Raw genomic sequence first — 18,721 nt, 5'->3', positions numbered from 1 at the left:
CACATAAAAATTAAAAGCATACTCTATGAACTAAATTTGATTTTCTCCTTTCCTAATGTGTTATGGACATCTTTCAGTTCAACAGATTTTTCTCCAATTCCAATTTTAACTCTGTTAAAATTCTAGGGTATAGGTGTGCCATAATTATGGGTGTCTAATAAATTATTGGAATAACTTACTCAATCAGAGCCCTGTTAATGAGCTTTTAAGTTGTCCTTTTCTCTTTTTTTCCTCACAACATGATCAGCAAACATCCTGTATTTATATGCATGCTGGTGTATTTAATTCTTTAGACTATATTCTCAAAACTGAGGCTGCTTGATGAAAATATTTGTGTATTTTTTAACATTACTATTGTAAATTTCAAACATAAACGAAATTAGAAAGAATTGTATAATGAACTCACATCCACCCATCAGCCAGCTGCAATTTAATCTTTTTAAAATTGTAATAGATGTTAGATTACTTTCTAAAAATTGAGAAATTCATATTCTCACTGGCACAATTGTCTATTTCCCAAGCAAATGTTCTAACCAAATTATCACCTTAATTCACTTTATTCTTCCAAGTTTGTTGGGGAAAAAAATACCTCCTTATTTTATTTTGACTTGCCTTGTAGTGAAATTGGGCATCCTGTCCTACATTTATCAACAATTTGGATCTTCTGTTCTCCACTTGCATGTCTCTATTTTTGTCCATTCTTCCAGTGGGTTTTTGCCTTTGTTCATAGCACTTGATACACGTTTTTATATTTTAGAGGTGTTAACTCTTGGTCTGTCATGTGTACTGCAGATATTTCTCCTTTCTGATCTGCATTTTCAGTTCATTAGTGACACCTTTTTCCACATAAAATTGTTATTGTTTATGCAGTCAGCTGTGATGATCTTTTGATGTATGGCTTCATTCCAAGGACTGTGATCTATGGAAGTTTCATGTCCACCTTCAAATTTCTTCTTACTGTCCCCTAAAAGTCAATATGCTGCCTCCAGTCTGACATTAGTTTAGTTCCTGAAAAGCAAACTCCTTTCTTCCTCAGTCATTCCATATATGTTTCCTTATGTTTAGAAGATTCTTCTGCCCACTTTTTACTGAACTACTCTCCACCGATTTTCCAGGTCTCAACATAAATATTACAGCCTCAGAAAGTCTACTTGACTCCGCAGTCTAAATCAGAAATCTCTGCTCTGCTCCTATATGATACTTGTCATTTTCCTTCATCACACATTTCAGTTTTTGCTTTCAGCCTAGTTGTGCGATTTTTTTGGTTGTATAAATCTTTCCCTCATTATAATGAGGGTTTATGAAGGAAGGCATCAAGTGTGTTTGGTTAAAACCTCTTCCCTTGGGACTTAGTATAGTCCCTGGAACATAGCAATAGCTCATCATACAACTGGTTGACAGCAGGAGTGAAAATATTCATAGAGAGAACACCATAAACAATGAAGCATTTTAGCTAAGTCTGAGAAATAAGTAATGCTCAGCCAAGCTAGAAAGGAAAGGTCATATGAGCCAGGCATGACGATAAAACTTTTATTGGTGTATGGGGATTGGGAGACAGCAATAAAATTATGACTGTTACTTTCTTTGAGAGAAATGGAAGACAAATTTGAATATGTAGCTGTAGGCAGACCATGAAGAGCTGTTAGAACAGTGGTACTTTAGTAAATACCATGACAGTTTCAAGGATTCTAGTAAGAATTTATGGGTACAATGACCATGCAAAAAGGCTATGAAGCTTGCAGATGATCAAGCTGTGGACACACAGCCATGATTTTCAGGGTCACCAAAGTCACATATGGTGTGATCGTCCATTGCTTTTTCTGTTCTGTGTGGTGCCGTTTGAGGTAACGGCTGCCCTAGGAGGTGCTCCCTATTCTCCAGGCACAAAACACGTTCTTCTGTGGCTCACATTGCTTCTCATGCAGTGCCTAGATGTCTGGTAAAGATAGTCATCATTTCAATCCTACATCAGTGGATTTCCCTTCAAACACATGCTTTGCTTTGGTGGTTTTGAAAGTAGTTTGAGGAAACATTTAGTCCTAGCAGCCAGGCAGGTGGTAAAGTTTTATTGATGTCCAAGTTCTTTCTGAATCTCTAATTGATTGAGTAGGGATTTGAGATATACTAGACATGACCTCCCTCAAGCAGTCTGACCTGCAGTAGTAGACATCAAAATGTGCAGGGCATGGATGGAGCTGATGGTAGGGAAGATGAAACTGTGAGGGATTTAAAATAAAACACCACCTCTCAAGAAACCACAAGATGAGTTGAAATTAGTGCATATCTTATAAATCACCGCCTACCTGCTTTCTGCAGCTGTGGCATTTAAACATGAATTTGTATGAGTCTTTACATGATCACTGGGTTTTATTTGGCATGTGTTGTATTGAAATACAAGAATGAAAAAAAGTAATATTTTTCTTTTTTTGGTTATGGGGAAAAAACTGCTAATCTCAATTCACAAAAACCACAGGAACCTGCAATTCCAATTTTCTTTTCACAGTATTAATGAAACGAGGTACTGGGAAAGTAATCTTCCCTTATAAATCTGAAGCCATTTTCAAGGCTAGCCTAGAATTATAATAACTTTCACATCTATTAAGATGCAGTACAGGACTGTGGTCTAATGAGATCATTTTAGGCAACTCTTTTTCGTCAGTGGGGTGGAGACAGAAATTTTAAATTGATTGATTTCTGGTAAGAAAGACTGACTGGTCAAAGACTCTTAAGTGTGAAACAGTTCAGTAAATGCATCTTTCCATTAGTTTTTGAAAAGGATTATTTAAGGTAGAAGATCTAATAATTTAGGGTACCAGAGTGATATATGTTGAGCATAATGGAGTTTTATGACCTTTATCTACTCCTCCGGATCTGAAATATATAGCTCAAGTTCCATTTTTTAAATCATGTTTTAAAATCATTGGTGTATTTTCTTTATTATTTCTTAATATTGATGATCTCTTACATTCTTTTTTCCTTAAAGCTTAAAAGCTGAATTTTCATTATCAGTATAAAGTGAAACTCTTGCTTCATCTTTCATATGACAGGGTCACAGTCGATGATGTACCTATACACTAACAGTCTATATTGAAGAAATATAGTCTTTAAGCTCTATACAGTCAGTAAAAACAAGACCGGGAGCTGACTGTGGCTCAGATCATGAACTCCTTATTGCCAAATTCAGACTGAAATTGAAGAAAGTAGGGAAAACCACTAGACCATTCAGGTATGACCTAAATCAAATCCCTAATGACTTTACCATGGAAGTGAGAAATAGATTTAAGGGACTAGATCTGATAGAGTGCCTGATGAACTATGGATGGAAGTTCATGACATTGTACAGGAGACAGGGAGCAAAACCAACCCCAAGAAAAAGAAATGCAAAAAGCAAAATGGCTGTCTGGGGAGGCCTTACAAATAGCTGACAAAAGAAGAGAAGCCAAAAGCAAAGGAGAAAAGGAAAGATAGACCCATTTGAAAGCAGAGTTCCAAAGAATAGCAAGGAGAGACAAGAAAGCCTTCCTCAGTGATCAGTGCAAAGAAATAGAGGAAAACAACAGAATGGGAAAGACTAGAGATCTCTTCAGGAAAATTAGAGATACCGAGGGAACATTTCACACAAAGATGGGCTCAATAAAGGACAGAAATGGTATGGACCTAACAGAAGCAGAAGATATTAAGAAGAGGTGGCAAGAATACACAGAAGAACTGTACAAAAAAGATCTTCACGACCAAGATAATCATGATGGTGTGCTCACTCACCTAGAGCCAGACATCCTGGAATGTGAGTCAAGTGGGCCTTAGGAAGCATCACGATGAATAAAGCTAGTGGAGGTGATGGAATTCCAGTGGAGTTATTTCAAATCCTGAAAGATGATGCTGTGAAAGTGCTGCACTCAATATGCCAGCAAATTTGGAAAATTCAGCAGTGGCCACAGGACTTCAGTTTTCAATCCAATCCCTAAGAAAGGCAATGCTAAAGAATGCTCAAACTACCGCACAATTGCACTCATCTCACATGCTAGCAAAGTAATGCACAAAATTCTCCAAGCCAGGCTTCAGCAATACGTGAACCATGAGCTTCCAGATGTTCAAGCTGGATTTAGAAAAGGCAGAGGAACCAGAGATCATATTGCCAACATCTGCTGGATCATCAAAAAAGCAAGAAAGTTCCAGAAAAAACATCTATTTCTGCTGTATTGACTATGCCAAAGCCTTTGACTGTGTGGATCACAATAAACTGTGGAAAATCCTGGAAGAGATGGGAATACCAGACCACTTGACCTGCCTCTTGAGAAATCTGTATGCAGGTCAGGAAGCAACAGTTAGAACTGGACATGGAACAACAGACTGGTTCCAAATAGGAAAAGGAGTACATGAAGGCTGTATATTGTCACCATGCCTATTTAACTTATATGCAGAGTACATCATGCGAAATGCTGGGCTGGATGAAGCATAAGCTGGAATCAAGATTTGTGGGAGAAATAGCGATAACCTCAGATATGCAGATGATACCACCCTTATGACAGAAAGTGAAGAAGAACTAAAGAGCCTCTTGATGAAATTGAAAGAGGACAGTGAAAAAGTTGGCTTAAAGCTCAACATTCAGAAAACGAAGATCATGGCATCCAGTCCCATCACTTCCTAGCAAATAGATGGGGAAACAGTGGCTGACTTTATTTTTTTGTGCTCCAAAATCACTGCAGATGGTGACTGCAGCCATGACACTTACTCCTTGGAAGGAAAGTTATGACCAACCTAGACAGCATATTAAAAAGCAGAGATATCACTTTGTCAACAAAGGTCCGTCTAGTCAAGGTTATGGTTTTTTCAGTAGTCATGTATGGATGTGAGATTTGGACTACAAAGAAACCTGAGCGCCGAAGAATTGATGTTTTTGAACTGTGTTGTTAGAGAAGACTCTTGAGAGTCCCTTGAACTGCAAGGAGATCCAACCAGTCCTTCCTTAAGGAAATCAGCCCTGAATGTTCATTAGAAGGACTGATGTTGAAGCTGAAACTCCAATATTTTGGCCACCTGATGCAAAAAGCTGTCTCATTTGAAAAGACCCTGATGCTGGGAAAGATTGAAGGCAGGAGGATAAGGGGATGACAGAGGATGAGATGGTTGGATGGCATTACCAACTCAATGGACATGAGTTTGAATAAACTCCAGGAGTTGGTCATGGACAGGGAGGCCTGGTGTGCTGCAGTCCATGGGGTTGCAAAGAGTTGGACACGACTGAGCCACTAAACTGAACTGAACTGAACTGAATATTTAAGAAATAAAACCAGCAATACAAATGACCTGGGAACCACAATCTCACCCTGAAAAGCTAACTTTGGAAACAGCATGAATACAATTAGATTACAGTGAAAGAACCACTCATCAAGTATATAAAATATTTTCATAAAACTGCCAATTTGAGTGATAAAAAGAGCATCTGATGACATGGTTATTGCCTTGGTGAGATACATGGTTCCACTACCCACCTCATTTTATGTAACAGGAATTAGGACTTTAAGCATGGTTTCTCTTGTAAAACATTATGTAAAAACATAAATCAAGAGCAGTTTTGTTTTTTAATAACAAAATTAATTTAATTGCTCTGTTTCCAACCTCAGATGGATTTCAGATTCTTTCCACTGCACAGTGAAACCTTCTTGGAAAAACTTATTAATGTTTGAAAATTTACCTTTCAAAATGAAGAGTTATTTTAGAACTTCAGTTGTGAATCATCTTTCAGAGACAACATGAGGGCTTTATTCTCCCCCTGTGTATAGACTAAGGTTATGACCAGACCAGACACAAACTGGCACTGGTAAAGACAGGCTCTGGTGCAAAGCTGAATGGCCTAACATGCTCCTCATCTTACCATCTTCATAATCAAAGTTCTTTTTAATTGTAATAAAACATTATTTCATTTGATAAAACATTGAATTTCATTCTGTAAACAAACTTAGGAAGTTAAATTTTTAAGTAAAGCAGGCCTATATAAAGCACCAAAACAGTATTTTAATGAAATAATTACATTGAGACTTTTTTTTGACAGTTGGGACAGTTTTAAAGTGTGGTGTGAAATCAGGAACTTGGCAATAAGTTTTGTTCCTCATTGAACACCCGTCTGAGTAAAGCACCAGCTTCAAAAGGCAGAGTTCTGACCTCACTGGCCTGGCCTTCTTCATTTACGCAGTTGGGGGGATCAGTGTGCTCTCTAGGAGCCATCTAGAAAGATATCAAGAGCTGAGAGAGGGATGCAGAGAAGAGCTAGGGAAGGGGAGGAAGTCTGCAAGAGAGAAGGCAGGCAGGAGCATGGAGTAGGTGACAGACACCCAAAGGAGCTAGTGAGAAATGAGATTTACCGCAGGGTGCTCTCTGTTTTACAGCCTATTGTATCTCTTAAACCTGTTTGTTCCATGGTGTTTCACAGCTAGATCTAGATTAGTTCCTATTTGGGGAAATAATACTCTTTCACAGATACAGTGCCAAGAACTGTGTCAAAATAAAAAGGACCATTTCTTTTTCTACGGTAGTAGTTTTAAAAAGCTATGCAGCAAGTTAAGGCTAAGTTAAATTTTTTAATATTTCACTTTTAATTTTTTTGTGCAGAGCAACAAATGCAATTATTCTTCTTATGTCACAAGGCCCTGGAATATGTCTTTTGCACTTACTATGCATTTTCACAGTGAATTATTATCTGATGTAACCTAAAATTGGTTTGAGGTATAATGTAGAAATATGTTAATAACTGTCCTAGCACCTGAAAGACAGTGTCTTTCTAAGTAACCACAGTAATGATTTGACAGTGAAAAATGAGAAAAGTCATAGAACTAGCTTTTAGGATTTTTGATAATCTGGGTCAAAACAGACCATGTGCAAAATTAGAGGCCATCAGATCTTGCTGAATATTTGAGAGAGAAAGAGAATTAAAAATCAGTTTTAATCTGTCCCTAAGATAGCATTATCTTTACACAAGTCCCAGAAATAGTCCCATAGCCATTTGGCTGAGAAGTGGCTTATATGAAAGAGGTTATAACCCTTGTGACAGCCTTGTGTCCTTGCCACGACAACCAGTACCGTTGAGACACTTAGCAAAAATACCGGCAAAAATGAAAAGTCTTCCTCTTGCCATTATGGGGTACATGTGCACTTTCCCCCCATGTAGTAGACCTAGCGCTTCCATTCTGTTTCCTGGGGGATATGTGGTGATTCTCGTCCTTCAGTAAAACTTAAGATACAGTTACATGGGAAAATTTTAAGTAAAATAATCTATCACTATAGTGTTCATATAAACTTCATATGTTCATATGTAGTTTGTGATGCCTTTTATTTTATGAATCATTAAAATGGGATATGTGGGAATAAACACATAGGATATTTCATCTTCTCTACTTCTTTTTTTGCTAGCAAGCTACCCTCAAATCAAACTGTGTGCCACCAGTGGAGTTGGATACATGTTCATTTCCAGTTATACCAAATAATATGTAAATGTCTTGGCTTATTCACAGCCCATCATCAGTCCTACTGAAGTTTTCCATTGATCTGGGCTCCTTGTTCCTCTGAGCCCCATATAATGAGTTGGCTGTGTTAGCTTGCTGCTACTGCTGCTAAGTCGCTTCAGTCGTGTCCGACTCTGTGCGACCCCATAGACGGCAGCCCACCAGGCTCTGCCGTCCCTGGGATTCTCCAGGCAAGAACACTGGAGTGGGTTGCCATTGCCTTCTCCATTGTGTGAAAGTGAAAAGTGAAAGTGAAGTCGCTCAGTCGCAGCCGACTTGTAGCGACCCCATGGACTGCAGCCTACCAGGCTCCTCCATCCATGGGATTTTCTAAGCAAGAGTACTGGAGTGGCTTGCCATTGCCTTCTCCATGTGTTAGCTTAGCTTTACCTATAAACCAGTTAACTTTTGACTATTTGGGGACTTGTTGCTAATCTATACCCATTCCATTTTTTTAGTGCCTCTCTTTTACATGTTTTTTAAGTGTTCTCATCCCTTGCTGCAACAAAGAAAAGGAGACTATGTGAAAGTAAAATTTAGTTCATTTATTTGTTTTTTAGCACTACTGAAAAAAAAACACATTGTAGATTTTAAAAAATTATTTATAATGTTTCGATTCAGTTTACTAGGATGTATAAAGAGAATGCAAAATACCAAAGTCATTAAATACAGTTGCTTAGGGAGGTCTCTGATTAAATTTCTTTCTTCATACTGTTATGAATGGTGAAAAAATGACTGTATTTTTTAATAAAAATTTTTTAACCAATTTATATAAGAAGGTATTTAGCCTTTTTAGGCTTCCCTGGTAGCTCAGACAGTAAAGAATCTGCTTGCAATGTGGGAGACCTGAGTTCAATCCCTGGATTGGGAAGATCCCCCAGAGAAGGGAATGGCAACCCATTCCAGTATTCTTGCCTGGAGAATTCCATGGATAGAGGAGCTTCAGTTCAGTTCAGTTCAGTTCAGTTCAGTCGCTCAGTCGTGTCCGACTCTTTGCGACCCCATATACTGCAGCAGTGAGCTACAAAGAGTCAAACATGACTGAGTAACTAACACTAGCCTTTTTAGCCATTTATTCTATTCTCTACATTTAAATTCATAGGAATTTCCTCAGAGATATTTCAGCAATCATCAAAATAAACCATTAATGACCATCAATAAGGGAAACCACATTTATAATTCATAAAAATATTTAAATTTCTCTAGCCATTTTTGTACACGTGAGAGAGATGTCCCATTAACTCTTAAGCATGTAAGTACGTAAGTGATCTTAGCATAAAAATTAAGAAAATTATCACTTAGCTTTCAGATTGGAAGCATAGGCAGAAAACATTGTTAAATAATCAATTAAATATGGAACCAACTGCATATTCCAAATAGACCTATCATAATACCTGTGGTGGTTATTAATTTTCATTGTGAATCAGGAAAAAAGGGGGATAACATGTTTCATCATTGGGTTTGTGGTATCTATTTTCATGATATTTAGAATTCTTATTTATGTATGAGTTACAGAGCTATTTCAGGACTGCATGAGAAGCAGCATTTTGGCCAGAGTTCCAAAAGAGACAAATGTTTTCCTTAATCAGGAGGCATTTCTCAAATAGCTCTATGGCAAAGTGGAAGCATCTGAGGCTTTTGCTTTGGTCTTTGTCATCTCATTTTAGTTTTACCATCAATTTGGTTTTGGTTTGCTCCTTCAACAGTTGTGAAAACATGTAAGAAATTTTTGAACAGATAAAAATCAGATTAAAATTCTCTGATAAGATAGTCCATTGACAATACCTACTCCTAAATGAAAAAAAAAAAGTACATATATATTCTTAGTTTAGAAAATATAAAATGTAGAGATTTCCCTCTTGGTCCAGTGGGTAAGACTCCATGCTACCAATGCAGGGGGCCCTGGTTCAATTCCTGGTCAAGCAACTAGATCCCACATTCCACAACTGAGTTCTCTGTGGCCCCAACTTAAAAAAAAAAAAAATCCTGTGTGCAGTAACTAAAGATCCTGCCTGCTGCACTAAGACCCAGCACAGCTGAATAAATAAATTAAATATCTATTTAAAAAAGGAAAAAAATGTAAACCCTCCATTCCATTAAAACTCTCAAGTCTGACTATCATGAACTATATGATTAGGATTTTATCTCTCTTCTCTCCATTTATTTCTGACAGACAAAGTGAGGTAATTATGAAAATGTGTTTAAAAGGAAAGCATTCCAACAGGTGGGGCAAATGATTTAGGTAATGTTTAAATAAAACCCTTTTCCAGCTTTTGAGACACCATGGTGAGAGAATGCTCCACAAAATGAGCAAGTAGAAAGTCGTCATTTAGTGAAAGTTAGCAGCTGAGCTAATTGGCAGACTTTGGCAAAGATGAGGTATTTGAAAGAGAAAGTGCTGCCTTCGGTTTGTCAGGTAGTGACAGAGTTCCCGCAATAGGTTCTGTTCTTGAGAGGAAATTAATTTCCTGTAATCAAATGCTGTGGATTATAGTCTTCAGCGCCTTCTGCCTTGGCCACAGAAACAACTCCAAGGCGTTTTAATTTGGCAACATTACATGCGCTTTTGTAAAACAAGCAGGGGATACATTCAGCATACAAAGGTTTCACCTGCTACATTTTGTAGCTCCAGAGCATATTGCTTCTTTGAAAGCTGTTCCTTTGTTAGTGACTATATCTGTAAGGCTTTATTTGGGGAAGGAAAGGAAAATGACAGCAAGAAACCCACATTTGGCAGATGAAATCCTGGTGATGTTTGAAAATGGAATTATAAAGCAGTATGGTGCTAAGTGATAGATAAATGATCCCCAATAGCTAATAGGGACTTTTGTAGAAATATTTTTAAAATTACTAATAATAGTGTAATAAAAGTACCATTTTAGTCTTTGGAAATGTTCAATTTCTGGTGTGTATATATATATATATTACACACAAAACCTTCCACATATACACACATACATATATTCAATATTTATGCAATCTTGAGATTATGTAAATTCATTCTGCATAATTTACAAAGAATATCATTTTGAAAATTATAGAATTTTAATTCATTACATCTGAAAAGTTATCTTTTTTCTATAAAACAAAGGAAAAGATGGAGATTCAGAGAAAGAGAGAAAAACACAATCCTTAGGGAAACATGACCTGGGATCAGAGATGAGACAGAATACTACCTCTACAGTTCCTTTTCTTCTAAGTTGTTTTAAATAATAAATTTATAAGGTAAAGGAAAAGAACCGCTCCCCTCTCTTCCAAATCTGCAAGCTAAACCCCAGGACTTTTCTCCCTATCTGTGATTAATTTCAGTGACTGACTTCTTGGAGAAAAATATTTGAATGCCCCCTGCAATCCACTTCTTGTACCCAAGGAAGAACTTTATACTTTGGAAAGTCAGAATGAGGGTTTTATCAATTGAATAAAAGTGAGGCAGTCAGCCCTTTATTTATGATCATCTGCTACGTACTGAATTTTGAGTCAAAATCATTCTAGATAGTCTTTAAAGTATGTAAAAATATTTTCTTACTTTCTCCTCTCAAATTTGGTCATGGTGATCACTCAACCACTGCCAGTAAATGAATAATGTACATATATATTTAGGTAAACAGATAAACCTTCAATAGTAAAGGAAATCAGTTCTGTTTTAGTCTGTACAATTGTAAGTAATGCTCACTTCCGCAGCACACATACTAAAACTGGAATGATACAGAGATTAGTAGGACTCCAGGGATGACACAAATTCATGAAGCCTTCCATATTTTTACAAACATCTCATACAGCTCAATCTCAAAAAAATGAACAACGCAATAAAAATTTGGGCAGAAGACCTAAATAGACATTTCTCCAAAGAAAACATACAGATGGCCAACAAACACATGAAAAGATACTCAACATCACTAATTATTAGAGAAATGCAAATCAAAAATGCAATGAGGTATCACTTCACACCTGTCAGAATGGCCATCATCAAAAAATCTACAAACAATACATTCTGGAGAGGCTGTGGAGAAAAGAGAATCCTCTTGCATTGTTGGTGAGAATGTAAATGATACAGCCACTATGGAGAACAGTATGAAGGTTCTTAAAGAAAGTAAAAATAGAACTACTATATGATCCAGCAATCCCACTACTGGGCATTTACCCAGAGAAAAGCATAATTCAAAAAGACACGTGTGCCCCAGTGTTCACAGCAGCACTATTTATAATAGCCAGGATGTGGAAGAACCTAAATATTCATCAGCACGGGAGTGGATAAAGAAGATGTGGTACATGTATACAGTGGAATATTACTCAGCCATAAAAGGAACAAAACTGAATCATTTGTAGAGACATGGATGAGCCTAGCGACTGTCATACAGAGTGAAGTAAGTCAGAGAAAAACAAGTATTGTATATTAATGTGTATATGAGGAATATAGGAAAATGGCATAAATGATGATATTTGCAAAGCAGAAATAGAGACCCAGACATAGAGAACAAATGTATGGATACCAAGGGCGATAGGAGGAAGTGGGATGACCCGGGAGATTGGCATTGACATATATATACTATTGATAAAACATATAAAATATAAGAACCTACAGTATAACACAGGGAGCTCTACTCAGTGCTCGATGGTGACCTAAATGGGAAGGAAATCCAAAAAGAGGAGATATATATGTATATATAAAACTGATTCACTGTGCTGTGCAGTAGAGACTAACACAACATTGTATATATATGTATATACTCCATAGTTGGAGTATAGTATATAGAGTATAATAGATAAAATTAATTTCTAAAAACTGTGACTAAAATAACACTTTTAAAAGCAGTCAATTTGACTCTTCAAAATGCCTGTTTTATCTTATTGTTCAATACTGTATTCATTGCAATAGGAGGCAATGTGATTTCTGAAGTAATCCTAAATTTAGCCATCATATTTCAGTCAAGAGTTAGCCATAAGCAGTCTGTATCAACATCAATTTGATTCTTAAAATGATTATTCTCTAATATTATATAGTCATTATGATGCTATACATTTTCCACGTTGAATTTATTGCTTTTCACCTAACACAGCAATATGGCCCTTTAGAACTACATGGAGCTAATTTGGAGCTACCCTTACAACACCCTGTTAACAAAAGTGATCTGTGAAAAAGAAAAGATGGTAACAGATCGCTCTCTCAACGGTATGATTCATTGTCCTTAGTTTTTAGTGACCACCAGGTGTAGGCATCACTACACTTACTAGCTTCAGTATCCTTTTTCAAGAGCAGTAGGCACAGGCATTATCCATCAGGCATGAAAATAGATGGTAAATGTGACTCTCTGACATTCGGGAAACTCCATAATCACTCGGTGTTTTTTCTCACCCTCTTTCCTACAGCCAACCCAACACGGGCAGGCGGGAGAGAGCCGTACCCAGGCTCAGCGGAAGTGATTCGGGAGTCCAGCAGCACCACGGGCATGGTCGTGGGGATCGTAGCCGCTGCCGCCCTATGCATCCTCATCCTTCTCTATGCTATGTACAAGTACAGAAACCGGGATGAAGGCTCGTACCACGTGGACGAGAGTCGAAACTACATCAGTAACTCAGCACAGTCCAATGGGGCTGTTGTAAAGGAGAAACAACCCAGCAGTGCGAAAAGCGCCAACAAAAACAAGAAGAACAAGGATAAAGAGTATTACGTCTGAGCCCAAGATCTGAAAAAGGACCCTTGTATAGAAATAGTCTTCATTTTATCCGAGACATAATATAAACTTATTTACTTTCCTTTTTATGAAGCACATACAAAAGAAGACAGGGAATGCAATCAGGAAGGAAAGACTGTTTTTAAAAAATAAAAACAAGTATCTCATGCTCTTGTTTCTCCAAAAAAGAAAAAAATAAAAAAATAAACAGGGGCCAATAAATTCCTTAACATCCACAGTGTTTTAATTTACTCTGCCTGTCTTTATGTTGCTGGAACATTTCTAAAAGACAGTGATGACCACATGCATTCATAAAGCAAAGGAGTATTACAACATCGGGAGGCACAACACAAAAACAACACAAAACACAACACAGAAAAAGAAGCTACCTATGATCCCAGATTTAGCCAAAGTGCTAGCGCTTTCCTGAGAAATCAGTTAGTCTGATGGCCAGAGAAGACTGTCATTTTGAGTGACTCCACCTGCAAACCTTTTCCGAGTTCACCGCCTGGCACAGCTGGAACAGTGGCTGAAACGAACTTGCACTTGAAAAAAAGTGCTGACTTTTTTGAAGACTTGTGTAGGAACACATTCAAAAAGCCCCTTTCTGGTTGTGAGGGAAAAAAAAGAAAGTATGGAGGCCTTATTTTCAACAATGTGAAAGATAAGGCACATTTTCACACTAAAATTTCAAAACAGAAACAACAAAAAATAAACAAGAAGGTATAGATGCAATCATTGGGAAATTTTCATGCACGCTTAATATGTTATTACATATGTTTATATAAAATCCATTTCTGTGTGCTTTCTGGACTGTGATAAGTGATGTTTTATAGCCTGTTGTATAGAAAATGCAAACTATATCTCTGCTCTTCAGCCCTTTTTGGTAAATTCAATGTTATAAGTGTTGCTAACTATAGGGAGTTTTATGACATCAGATCAGCAATTATTTCAGGGTTTTTTTTTTTTTTTTGCCACCATTATAAATTGCCACAATTACTTAAATTTTTTTTAAATTACAATGTAGTGTTTATTCTAAGGAAGATATGTATGAATGTATATAAAAAGACTCAGCTACTTTTTTTCCTTTACATGTACAGCCTTCATTCTGTTGCAATTAAGTTTTAGTATTTGTATGAAAGGTGTGGATTAGAAGGCAAACTATATACATATGTATCCTATAGTCTTCTTTACTCCCCTAAATACTCACATTTCCCACATACATTCCCATTCATGATCACAGATATGTGCACACACACAAATACACACACAAATCCAGAGGAATCCATCAGACAGGATGGAAGACCCAAACGTACATATAATAGAAAATATTTACTGACATATTGAAAAGCAGGAAGGAAGATAGTTGTGCCAAGATATTGATGACAAATGGGGTGATTTGCTTCACTGAGATATGCTCCTGGGAAACTTCCAGAAGATTTTAGTCCCTAAAGAAATGGAACATTTTCTTATCAAGTAAACTATCACTGGTATCTTGCTGCATGAATATGAACCATTAAGTGGGCAGGTTGCAGAAGCAAAATTGATTGATCTATACCTTAACCCTGGCTGCTACAATTGAAAACTTTGTTTCCAATGAAATTATATATATAGTCTCTGAACCTGATGTGCATGATAAACATTTTTGGAAAGTAAACACTTTCGCAACTAAAAAAGTATTTTCAGTAATTTTTGATTCTATATTACTATCCATTTAAGAAAATCATTATCTGTTGATTATTGACTATAATTTAACTTTTCTGGTTTTACATATATATCATTAAATATAGCTTTAGTTTAACACACATTAAGTAGTGGAAACATATAGATTATATGCTTGTTTTGCATATTGTTTCAATGATGTTCATAGCAATAAATTATTAGTCTGAGAAGGCAATGCAAAGGAAATGCAATATTAGATTGGAAGGTGATGTCTCAGTAAAAATTGGTTGCATTACTTTAACATCTCCTAAAAGAATATTAGATTTTATATAAGAGAAGAATAATTTTACAATTTGCTTTAATCAGAAAAGGCAAAAAAATGCAAAACATCTTTTGTGATACTTCAGTTGGTGAAAAAAGCCAAGAAGTGGCCTGGATTATAGACATACAGCACCTTAGATATATGTATAATTCATAGCAAATCACCACCATCTATGGTTGCCAAGTAATTGTCATATATGAAAAGTCCTAAAGGCTTTTCATGACCCAGAAAGTAGAGGTATGAAACTAAAAATTTAGTATCAATTACTTGTGTTTCAGATTTTCTTCTTTTTAATTTGCCAGGTTAAAGAATTCATAAATTTCTTTGTAGTTGCTGTTTTCCTCTCATCCAGTCTTACTCAGGGAAAGCCAGTGAAACAGAAGGTAAATATAAAACCACTCATTTACATCTCGAGGTTTGAAAGAAACAGTTGCTTTTCCATTTAATCTACTGAACTTGAATTAGTTTCCATCCGGAAAGATTCTAAATTGTGATCGAAAATAACCAAAATAATGGTATTTTTAAGCAGTATATCTCTGAAGCATGTTGTTTGAAATTGATTTCAGTGTTTCTTTCCAGCATAAATTTTTAAATTTCATGCAATATTGTTACTAAAAATATTTCCAATGTAATGGCCTATACGAAATCTAGCAAATTTTTTTCTTGTTTGCTTCTTTCTTTGTGAATGGACAAAGAAAAGAGAACACAAGCTAGGGAGAGAAAAGGCATGAATGAAATCCCAAGTATCTTCATACCAAATGTATCAGGGTTCCATGTGTAGTTGGCAGTTAATAGAGGATTTCACACTACCTGGCATAAATTTGATTACATCTCTAGACTGTAACTTTTCTGATTGAGTATGCTTCTTTTTTAATCCATGTTATGTGTTGCCTTTTTTTTAAAAAAACAAAAAACAAATACTACAATAATGTGTGAGGTGGTCCATCCCTAAGACATCAAAGAAAGGCCACATGACCCTACCCTTCTAGTGCTTTGTGTGATTGGGTATCTAAGGGTTTTGTTTTGTTTTGTTTTTCTGTTGCAAGGCCAACTTATCCATTATTGGAAATGCTAAGCAAGTGGAATTTACTGTTTTGTTAATAAAATATTTCTTAATACAATGGTGGTTTTATTGATTTTTTAAAAGTAATTGCGACACCCGTTGGGGACAAAGTAGCAGCCTAAAGAAGACTGCATTTGAAAGGAAAATGCATCCTTAGACAAGCAAAGGAAAACTACCAACGCTGTATTTTCTGGATTTTAATATTCATTAAATTAAACACCACTACACTGACACACTTAAAGATGCAGCCACTAAATATACCTTTGTTTACATCTTTTTCATCTTGCTCTGCGTGAAACCACAAACTCCTGGAACTAGCTGAAAACAACACGAAAGTGCTGGTTTCATAAATGTGGTTTTTTCCATAAAAAGGAATATAATTCTGGTTCAGTAAATTTGTGATTAAATTTACTTAGTTGTGACTCCTTACTTCTAAGTTCTTATAACTTCCACTCATTGGTTCTAATTCTCTTCGTGCAAAACAGAATGTACCCCATATTCCACATGACAACCTTTCCAATCTTGTCATCCCCCTCCCATGCTTGCCATGGTTTTCTCTTCTTCAGTCTTAACCTAGTTTCCCTTGGCTGTTACTTAAATTATATGGATGCTTAAGTTCTCATAATCTTAATACTCTGGGAAGACCTTGAACCTCTGTTCTCAAAATGTGACATAGAAATGACCATATTGGGGAGGGGCTGTCTGTTTTTTAATATATTTATTTATTTGGCTACACTGGGTCTTAGTTGCAACATGCAGGATCTTTAGTTGCGACATGAGGGAACTTGAGTTGCGGTATGTGAGAGTTTTACTTGTGGCATGTGAGATCTGTCTTCCTGACCAGGAATCAAACCTGGGCCCCCTGTGGTGAAAGCAATGAATCTTAGCCACTGGACCACCAGGGAAGTCCTGAGCATAGTGTTTTTAAGACCAGATTACAATGGGTTTATCACCTTCCTTGATTTGAACTTTATTCTCTATAACACTAACATTTAGAGTTTTAATTTTTTTTTTAAGAAAAATCTTACAGTAATTATTTCAACTATAATGAATTTGCAATCAACTGCCATCATCAGATTTCTTTCCAAGACAAGTTTCATTTGTACTTATAAAATTGATTCTTTAGCTTAAATGCAGGCTCTAAATCTATCCATGAGAAATTCATTGTATTGAGTTGTGCAGTATTGACTGTATTCAGTTCAATTGTATTGAATACTAGCCAGCTGAGATAAATTTTTATCTTGCATCTCTCACTTGCAGTCCTCTGACACAAAATCATTACAAATTTTAGACACATTTAGTGAAAATATGTTCACTAGGGAAAATATTAGGCATGCCTCAAGGGACTGCCTTCTAAACAATGCTTCTTAGCGGGGTTGGGTAGGGAAGAGGAGGTACTGAGTTGGTTGACTTGACGGGTGGGAAGCGCTACACACACATACAGGGGAGACTGGGGATGCTGGTAAACAACTTATAATGCACAGTAAAGCCTCCCTCAGACAAACAATTATCTTGTCCAAAATGTTAACATCGCCAAGGTTGAAAGGCCTAACACATATCAACTAGTTAGAATAATATCTATCAACTTGTCAGTCACCTTGTGTGTGCATGTTTATCCTTGGGTTAAGTCTGTGCAAAAATATTAGAGAAAAAATTCAGTAAAGAACAGAGATTAAAAAACATCCTGCCATGGATCTCTTCAAGAGTGAAGGCAATTGCAGTGAATGGGAAGAGGGCAATAACCAGTATGACTTTTCAGTCTCCTGGTGATTATTAGCCGTTGGAGAAACTCTTGCTCACACTAACCAATGAATGACTAACCCAGGATCATTTTGGTTGGTTCTACTTTGGCACAAATAGTAAAAATGATCCCCCCAAATATGGTTGGAATGGCAGGGTTCAGACTGACAATGACATTACAATGATAAAGCTCTAGAGGATGTGGGTGGGATGCGGGTGCCTGATGCATTGAAAATAAACAGAAGTAATAGGATAAATAAAGCCAAATGTTAGTCTTGGAAAAGACCCATCAAAGAGAAAACTTCCAGACAGGTCAAGGTACAAGAGGGAAAAAATTTTTAAATATTAGGAATTTGTATTAAGTGAAACAATTATAAATACTACAGAGATAGATGTTATGAGGAAATTAGTAGTTTTGTCCATTTCACTAAAGTTTTAAAATTTACTAATAAACAGACTTTAATAATTTAAATTTAGGACAATTATAGCCATCTAAGTAAGGTGGTCCCCACTCCAGTACTCTTGCCTGGAAAATCCCATGGATAGAGGAGCCTGGTAGGCTGCAGTCCATGAGGTCGCTAAGAGTCGGACATGACTGAGTGACTTCACTTTCACTTTTTACTTTCATGCATTGGAGAAGGAAATGGCAACCCACTCCAGTATTCTTGCCTGGAGAATCCCAGGGACAGAGGAGCCTGGTAGGAGACCGTCTATGGGGTCGCACAGAGTCAGACACGACTGAAGCAACACAGCAGCAGCAGCA

General features: G+C 36.7%; 1 protein-coding gene and 1 pseudogene across 25 annotated transcripts in view; both read left to right on the top strand.

The window, feature by feature from the left end:
* The window catches only part of NRXN1 (neurexin 1), a 1,219,761-nt gene extending 1,203,485 nt beyond the window's left edge, over window positions 1–16,276 (top strand). For all 25 annotated transcript variants that reach the window (XM_070798634.1, XM_070798636.1, XM_070798622.1 and 22 more), the window contains one exon: window positions 12,867–16,276. In XM_070798634.1, coding sequence (XP_070654735.1) covers window positions 12,867–13,174 — 308 coding nt within the window. In that variant the 3' untranslated portion in view covers window positions 13,175–16,276. The remainder of the gene's footprint in view (window positions 1–12,866) is intronic.
* LOC139185981 (U6 spliceosomal RNA) lies at window positions 11,165–11,261 on the top strand (annotated as a pseudogene).
* Window positions 16,277–18,721: the final 2,445 nt, after the last annotated feature.

This window comes from Bos indicus, chromosome 11, assembly GCF_029378745.1.
Source record: "Bos indicus isolate NIAB-ARS_2022 breed Sahiwal x Tharparkar chromosome 11, NIAB-ARS_B.indTharparkar_mat_pri_1.0, whole genome shotgun sequence".
In the NCBI taxonomy this organism is placed as follows: domain Eukaryota; kingdom Metazoa; phylum Chordata; class Mammalia; order Artiodactyla; family Bovidae; genus Bos; species Bos indicus.
This window is presented reverse-complemented; position numbering and strand designations above follow the sequence as displayed.